The following is a 9,310-nucleotide window of genomic DNA, read 5'->3' as shown; positions in this document are numbered from 1 at the left end:
CCGTACCCATTTGATCCCATGCTTTCTCGAGGTTCGTCACGCGAAATAGAGGATTTTCCGCATTTATTTTCTCGATGTCTAGTTCCGGTTGCGGGTTTGAAATTTCGTCGGATGGATGAATACATATTCCTCCAATGATGGAGGGAAAGAAAAAATTTGTTTTGAATCTTTTTTCAAATTCACTTGGCACCCTTAAACCGTTTCACCGCTTCACTACTGAATTGTATAAATTTATTTATGAAGCCAAGAATACCTGAATGATAGTCTCCTCAGCGGCTCGCCCCGTCTCTTCAAATAACGAAGTTACATCAAGGACATGACAGGGTAGATGCTCGAGATTGTGCAGAAGTGCCGGTGCCAGATGACGGGTATGACAGTCATCATCCCCGTGCAGCAGTAGCCTCGGGCATCTCGTACTCGTCGATAAAATTTCATTACCCCTGATATGACAATAAACATGACATACTCGATACCGCGGACTACAATTTAGGAAATTTAATGCTTTACGGATTCTCTGACGTCATCATTCCGGACGGACAAATCCCCTGGATAACAGTGAGGATTGTGTACAGAGTGTCTTGGAGGAGGGGATATACTTTGGGAGTGAGACACTTGACGGGAATTACTGAAACTCGATGCGATGCTGGCACTATGTTCTGTTGGGCTTTGATAAAGTCTTGTTTCTCTACCTTTGACGAATGAGAAATGTTAATGAGAGTAGTTGCTGGTAATAAATTTGGATCAGTTATGAATTTTCAAATGTAGATGAGATTTCAGGAGCAGAGATCAGGAGGAAAATAATTTCCATTATTAATATTAATATTAATATTTCATTACCATACTAATGGTTAATTACAAAAATTGAATTATAATTTTTTTCGTAATGAATAGTAATACCAAATGTAGTTTTCATTGCGACACTAATTAGAAATGAAAGTGAAAAAAGAAGCAAATAATTTGTCAATCAATAATTGTACAAAATTTATTTTCATTATCGTATCAATGGAAAATGAAAACCAGAAAATCCCAATTTCTTTCGTCATGAATAATGAAACCAAATCAATTTTTTAGTATCATAGTAATAGATACTAATCGTATCCAGTAATATCCTTTGACGTCACAAGATGTGAAATACTATATAATCTCTCTTCTTCATTGAAAAATGATTGCCGTATGACGTACCTAACTGCCTAACTGCTAATTTTTTGTTCATTGTCAATTTTAACTTGCTGTCTTATTTTAGCTCTTCCTTAAAAATATTCAATTAATGACATAGATTTCATTATTAATTAGATGAGAATTCAATAATGTCTACCTATAATTACTGATTAATTGAGGAACTTTTTAGTTCTGATTACATCATAATTATAAACATTTTCTTTCTCTGTATTATATCGCATCTTTAATTTTCTAATGTGAATATGTAATTCGCTAACGTTATATTTCCATATCACTTAATAACTATTGTAGTTGGCCTCGGCTGTTTGACTTGAATAAACAATAAATAAATAAATAAATAAGGAATGACATTTCGATAATCATTGTCCATTGTCACAGTAATGAATATTTTGACGGTCAACATTACCCATTAACAGAATAATGAAAGTATTTTTGTTTTCATTATTGATTTGATGAATATTGAGAAATATTTTTGATTTGATTATTGATTGAATGATTACTCTAAAATATTCAAGTGTAATTCCTGATGAGATAAATAATAGTTTTTTATTGTTAATCATTACACATTGATAGGTATTTGAAAAATGTGAATTTCTCAATACTCATTCATAATATAATGAAAAATATTTACACGTTATTAGCTACTAAGTAAAAAATATGTATTTGCAGTGTAAATATTGGTGAAAATAATATTTGTGTCGATCTCTGGACTTCAGGAGATGACATATCTCCTGATATTTTATGTTGAAAAAATTATTAAATTATTTAGGAAAGAATCACGCACGAAGAAATTTCATAGAAAAATCTAGCGAAATCGCTAGGCAATTTCATTAAAAAGTTCAATAGAAAATATTCTATAGAAAAAGTAACTGAAATTCGATTTTTTTATACAATTTATTCTGTTCAAATATTTTCGATAGAATTTCGTCGGCTCAACTTTTCTAATTTTTTTCATTCCATTTTGCTTTTCTCTCCATCAAGACAAACTAAAAAACCTGAAAAATTTGGGGGAGGAAATTCTATAGAAAATATTTCAATAGAATAAGTTGTATAGAAAAACCGAAGTTTATTGAATTTTTTTGTATTGAACATTTTATAGAACATTTAATAGACCATTCAATAGAAAGCCGATATAATTCTCTAGCGAATTCGCTAGTTTTTTTTCACCCGTGATCAAACGGGAGAGACGGGTGGAGGTATCGGAAGGGAAAAGTAAAATGCCGCTCTTGCTCTCCCGTTCGACCCTTTGCCCCTACTTCCCTTACGAAGATGAAAAAAGTTTCCTGGCTTGCGCTATATATTTGTTTTTGCTGCTTCATCTTGCCTTTATCTCCGACACTATTTTGTAAATATCTTCCTTCGGAAGAGGTTTAGGAAAAAATTCCACAAGATGTGATTTGTAGGGAATTTAGTCCTCCCCAAAAAAGTTATTATGATATTTTCCTCTAAATCGACTCATTCTCAAGATTTTTTCAAAATAACATTCTAAAAAAGTCCCCATCCCCAAGCAATTACTTTTAAAGCTCTCTCATTGATCTGGTGTTTCGCCTTGGACGTATAGATCTGCGGATAATGTCTCCTGACACAGCACATGACGGCCTCAGCACACAGTGCCTGCAAATCACTCCCACAATAGCCCACCGTCTTGGAGGCCAGATAAGCTATGAATTTGACCGCCGGTTTCTGCTTCCAATTCTTCACGTGAACCTGAAGAATTTCATACCAATGAGATAATAAAAGACATTTTAATTAACGTAGTTGACATTGTCCCAACGTTGTCAGCTCACACGGAAAAATTTACATTTTGAAAAATATATAATTCAATACCTTAAATTGACCCAATGTATATAAAAAAAAAATATATATATATAAAGCATATATTTCATATACTCATTATAAATTTAAAAAATATATGGAATTGACCCATATATTTTTTTGTATTTTTTTATGGGGGAACCAAATTATCGTCATAATATCACAAAACTATTTTCTTGCGCCAAACATCTCATCTCTTGAGGATAAATTTCTTGGGATAAGAATTCCGGACAGTGTGTCGGACAATGTCAGATTTCGGTGAAGTGTTCATGACTTGAACATGAACATTTCATGATAAAGTGAGAATTTCTTGCCACAAGAAATCGGTTTTTTCGTGTCAGAAGATGAGAAAATGTTGAGAAATATTAAAAGCTCCGATTCAGTGAATCATGAATCAGAGACTTTCATATTGAATGAATAGAGAGTTTATGCAGAAGAAAATCTGCAGACATTAAAAAAATATACCTAACCGTCGCTTACGCTCAATCGCTTTGAGGTCGAAGGGAAGCAATACCTTGTTTTCCTTCTGTCAAACTATTCTTGTCTTTTAAGGTACTTTCACAGTAAGTATACTTGGTGAAAATTTCGAAATGGTATAAAGACGCAATATTTGGACCATATGTTGTTGACCACATTAAAAAGATATTCCCAAAATTCCAAGTCCCTGGTGCACCCCATTTTTGAGATATGCATCGCCACACATTCAATTTTTGTGTTTTTTTTCATTTTTGACGATGTATATCTCGAAAATGGGGTGGACAAGGTACTTGAAATTTTGGGAATAGTTTTTGAATGTGCTCAACAACATATGATCCAAATATTGCGTCTTTATACCATTTCGAAATTTTCACCAAGTATACTTACTGCGGAAGTTCCTTAAGGAATATTATCTCATTTCGAGAAAAAAGACCACCTTTTCATTCAGTAACGTAACTGAAACCTACCATAAATTGATCAAATATGTATGCGATGTTTTTCGCGCAAGAAATGATTTTTGTGATATCATGTCGATTTTTCTCTTAGTGTAACATTAAATTTTTTACTTTTCCCTGAATATTGGTCTCAAAATAAATTTTTTTAACAACAGATGATGCAATCAATCGCATGGCCTGAAAATAGCACATTCGAACTCCTGAGGCGAACATTAGTTATCCTGACACAAAATGCAATCGTCAAATGCAAAATTAGAAATTTTGCATTTTACGAATACAATGCTTTCTTTCGGAGGCAAAAACGCTAGAACCATCTCCCATTTCTTTACATACACGTATCAAAAAGTGTAATAGAAAACCTTAGTGAATTCACTAGAAAATTCTATTGAAATTCTCTAGAAATTCTATGGGGGTTCTATAAAAATTCTATCTAATTCTCTGTAACATTCTATTAGTTTTTTGCACAGACTATTAGATATTTAATAGGGAAAAGTCAATAGATTTCGATTTTTCTGTTTGAATCTTTCTCTTGTGTGGAGAGATTTTTTACACTTAACATACTGGGACCGAATGATCATAACTCGGGACTGAGATGGCTTTGTTCGGAGAGGTGCTGGCGTACTTTAGCGTAAATATCCTCTCAGCAATCGATCAGTTGGCGGTGCAGATCTCGATGTAGTCTAAAAAAATGACGAACCTCGGTTTGAGGTCCCCATAAGGAAACGGGACGGCCGTGGGCGAGAGCACTCAACCGATTGAGACACATAATTATTAATTGATCACTAAATTGTTTGCTTGATATCACATCTTTGTGATGACGGACGAATTTCCATTCTTCAAATTATTAAATAGGGAGTGTTTTAAATGAATCTTTACCATATCAAAAATATTTACTTCACTTGAGATTTTTTCTACTAAAACTATTGGGCACGGATTTTTCAAGTTTTTCCGCTATACTTTGTTTTGCTTTGCATTACAGAATCCGAGTGAAAGACACTTGGAAAATTCATGCCCAAGGATTCTTCTAGAAAAAATTCAGTTGTATACCTACTATGTCCTTAGAATTAGTTTTCCCAAAGCTCAATACATCTCCAAATGTCCACCGAATAGAATATCTCCATTCCTAATTACTTTATTACATTTTATTATTTTAATCCTGCAAACTTCGAGAACCCAACAAATCATTTTATCATCCTTTTCACCAAAAATCCTTCGGGCGCGCCTAATTGCTTTCTCGGGACTTTCCCGTACCTCGGGGCCCTAATCCGGGACTTTCCCGACACCTCAATTCCGTAGGTCTCTAATCCGGTACTTTCCCAAAACCTTAATAGCATGAACTCCTCACCCACACTGATAGAATGATTCATTTATTCCAAACGAGATTCGTTAACTATTAACGAATAGTAGAGTTGAATATGACCAAATGAATATTCGTTAATAGTTAACGAATGGTTCACTTGAATGGCGAAAGTCAAGTCAAACAAGGCTCCTCAAATGTACATTCGTTAACTATTAACGAATGAACATTTGGTGGAACCGAATAGACCCTCACCTCCAACCAAAATCCATTCGTTAACAATAACTAATCCGTTCTATCAGTGCACCCTCAGAAACTTATCCACCCTCAGAAGACTTAGATAAAAACCCTCTGTACTCCAACTCAACAAGAATCCCAGAAAACAATTTTTGCCAGTGCCATCTCAAATTTAACAAGACATCGGCAATTTGTCGACATACTGTTTGCTGGGATTATTCGAACTGTCATAGAGTTAACGTCTCTTCAGGAACATATCCAAAGAGCTATATTCAGTATTTGTATTCAAGTCTAATAAAGCTTTCGGTATATTTAAAGTGAACACTTTCCTTTCACCCGGAATCCAACAATTCCAAGAGAATATTCATACAGAAAAATCGAAATCTATTGATGTTTTCCTATCAAATATCTCATAGAATCAGCGCAAAAAACAAACAGAATTTTAACGAGAATTCCCTAGAATTTTAATAGAACCCCAATAGTATTTCCTTGCGAATTTGCTGAGTTTTTCTATTGAATTTTTTCATCGTGTACATTTCCATTCCGATCATGTTATGCAAGATCCTTACAGACAAAATATCCTTCCGCGCGGTGTAACAGGGTAATGGAAAATAAAGCTCCCTATCGAACCGCCCGGGTCTTCTCAGAGCAGGATCGATGGCGTCCAATCTATTGGTCGCCCCGATCACGATGATTTCCGAGTTGTTATCCAAGCCGTCCATCAGTGCCAAGAGAGTCGATACGACACTCGCATGAACGAAATCCTGTCGACTCGTTCGCACTGGAGCCAGACCATCCACTTCGTCGAAAAAAATTATGCAGGGTTTGCTCTGCTGCGCCATTGTGAAGATCTTCTGGAGTTTCTTCTCACTCTCCCCTACGTATTTCGACAGACAGTCTGATCCCTTTCGGGAGATGAAGGACACCTTTCGATCGGCGTTGCTGCATTCTACTGCTAGCGCACTTGCCACCAATGTTTTTCCGGTTCCTGATATTTTTTATTAGTTTTTTTTGCCATTCACATAGAGTCGATTAGGCTTTTTATGGTCCCATCCCGAGTGGAAATTTTGTTCAGGTCTCGATCAGAAACTGATCAAGTCCAATCCGAAATTCTGATCAGGCATGTTACGTCTCTGCCTTATGTTTTTCCACTAGGGTTTCTCCGCCTTCCATCATTAGGCATTAATTAAATTTAATTTTTTGAGAGAAAAATTAGTAACTTCCTAGCCGGGAAACGAACCCGGGACCTCCCAATGTCGCGTCGGGTGCTCTTACCATCTGAGCTACCAGGACACGAATTTCACTCTCAAATTGACTCATACCCATGTGGAAATTTTGTTCAGGTCTCGATCAGAAACTGATCAAGACCTCCATGTCGCATTGTACCCCAGGAACTGTAGTCCATGTACAAAATCTCCTGGTGACCAAGGGAAACCATGGAAAATATTGGCAGAATGTTCTCCAAACATTCAATCTCGAGGATTTCCGGGGTCTAAACTCCAGATCAACGGTTTCCGAAAGATTAAAAATCCCAATTTGCCCCGAGCCGGACTCGAACCCGCTCCCTACGGGCCCCGCCGTCCGGCGAAGAAATTTTTTTTTGTTACAACATTTAATTCGGCCCAGGGATTGAACCACTTCGGCCACCGTCATTGGTATATTTTTTCATGTTTTTAAGGAGTGAAATGGACAATTTATGAAATTTTCGGTTGAAATTTCACAATTTTATGAAAAAATCAATCGGGATTGGCAGTTTCAGTTCAATTATTCCATGAAAATGAATTGAAATTGAGGAAATTCGAGTAAATATCAAAGAAATTTGAATTCATTGAGAATTCAGCTCAATTTAGTAGGAAATATTTATGTTTTTGACTTCGAGATTCAAATAAATTTTTTTCAAATAAATTTGGTACTACATACGTTGTACTATAATAATATTCGAGCACAACTCTTGTGTTATTTTACAAAAACTACTCGAGAAAGATTTATGACATACTAGGAAAACAGTTCTAGAAAGAGACTAATTTACGATCTGTTGTGCTCTATACTGGAGAGCGGTTTAATCCTAAACATACGCTGAAATTTGAAGGACTGTGTCCTCTTGATTCGTAAAACTTTATTATTTTGATTTTCATTTTCACAGTGAGAGTTTTCACTTGGTTAGTGCCTTTAGTCTCAGAACAGCGGTCCCCTAGTACCTTCCTCGGGCAAACAACGAGATTTTAATAAAATATCTCATTGTTTTGCCACATTTATTTATTCACTTGCACCCACATTCCATTAGAACAGATTCAGTCGAAAACCTAGCGCATTCGCTAGAAAATTCTATTGGAATTCTACAGGAATTCTATGGAGTTTCTATAAGATTTCCATTGGAATTGTATTTGTTTTTTGCGCTGATATTCTATTAGATATTTGATAAGCAAAAGTCAATAAATTTCCAATTTCTGTTGAAATTTTTCTCTTGAGTTTTAGATCTATTAGAATTATTGGGCACAAATTTTCAGAGTATTTTCCGCTGGATTTTGTTTTATTTTGCATTACAGAATCCGAGTGGAAAAAAATTAGAAAATTAATGCCCAAGCATTCTTATAGAAAAAATCTCAAGAGAAAATTCCAAACAGAAATTCGGAATCTATTGACTTTTTCTTATTGAATATCCAATAGAATCAGCGCAAAAAACAAAATCAAATAGAATTTTTCAATAAAATTCCAATAGAAATCCTGTAGAAAAGCCATAGAATTCCAATAGAATTTTCTAGCGAATTCGCTAGGTTTTCTATTGAATTTTTTCATGCGTGTTTCAACTTCGAGATTCAAAAAATTGGGGAATTCTTGTATTTCGGTTGCTCAAAAGTTTGGATTTTCTTTGAATTTTCAGTGCAATTTGAAATTCCATGATGTTTCCGCCTAAATGACATTTCTACTGAAATGTTGAGGAATTTTGTCATAAACAATTTACAATTTCATGAAAAAGTCAATCTAAATTGTCAATTTCAGTGCAAAAATTCAATGAAAATTAACGATAATTAGGGAAATCCAAAACAATACTCATCTTGAATTTTTGGAATTACCTGGTGGTCCATAAAACAATAACCCCCTCGGAGGCCTCAGATGAAATTTCGAATAAACCCATCCATACATCAGCGGAAACAACACCATATCCTTAACAATTTTAATATGTTTCTCCAACCCCCCAATGCATGAGAAATCCTTCTGCGTTGTCATCCTGATAATGCAAAATTTTCTAAACCCCAAATGAATATTTTTTTATCACAGAATTTTATCACTCTTCTTTGCTGTTATGAATGAATTTTCATGACCCGCGAGATTTGACTTCGAAATAACTTCTAAATTAAATTTTTCCGTTTTTTAACAATAAAATTTCATATTTGACGTTTCCCCAGTGGCCAACCAACTTCAAGAAACACTTGAAGTGTGAAAAGCCAGCGGAAAGGATATAAAAACTGAGAGGGTGCAACTCATTTCAGGTCAGGGGAATTAAATCATTCAATTCTATTGAATTTTTCACAAATATCTCTCAAACTAATGGGTTTGCGGGAAAATGTCACTCAATCTTATTTGTAGAACACAAAATTTCCAATAAAAAATATATTATCATGTTTTCTGCTAGAGTCGTTCATTACCGAAGTAATTGACAGATTAATGGAGGTTTCTTTCGTTTTTTAAGGCAAATAGGGGCAAAGGGTCAAACGGGAGAGCATGAGAGACCTTTTGATTGTTTACCCTTATAATTGACCCTTGACCCTCACAATTGCTCAAATGAAATTGTAATTTCACAATTTTTCTCCCGTGAAATGTTTTTCTGCTTTTGTAATCGAACACCAGA

At 34.9% G+C, this 9,310-nt stretch overlaps 1 protein-coding gene across 1 annotated transcript in view; it reads right to left on the bottom strand.

The window, feature by feature from the left end:
* LOC107041755 (ATPase family AAA domain-containing protein 2) overlaps positions 1 to 8,688 on the bottom strand; it is a 13,779-nt gene extending 5,091 nt beyond the window's left edge. The window contains exons 1-5 of the mRNA XM_015262482.2: positions 8,535 to 8,688; positions 6,030 to 6,448; positions 2,695 to 2,886; positions 508 to 689; positions 254 to 440 (exon numbers count right to left, since the gene is read on the bottom strand). Coding sequence (XP_015117968.1) covers positions 254 to 440; positions 508 to 689; positions 2,695 to 2,886; positions 6,030 to 6,448; positions 8,535 to 8,688 — 1,134 coding nt within the window. The remainder of the gene's footprint in view (positions 1 to 253; positions 441 to 507; positions 690 to 2,694; positions 2,887 to 6,029; positions 6,449 to 8,534) is intronic.
* Positions 8,689 to 9,310: the final 622 nt, after the last annotated feature.

The sequence above is a fragment of the Diachasma alloeum genome, unplaced genomic scaffold (assembly GCF_001412515.2).
Source record: "Diachasma alloeum isolate Michigan unplaced genomic scaffold, Dall2.0 Dall_scaffold_00379, whole genome shotgun sequence".
NCBI lineage: Eukaryota > Metazoa > Arthropoda > Insecta > Hymenoptera > Braconidae > Diachasma > Diachasma alloeum.
This window is presented reverse-complemented; position numbering and strand designations above follow the sequence as displayed.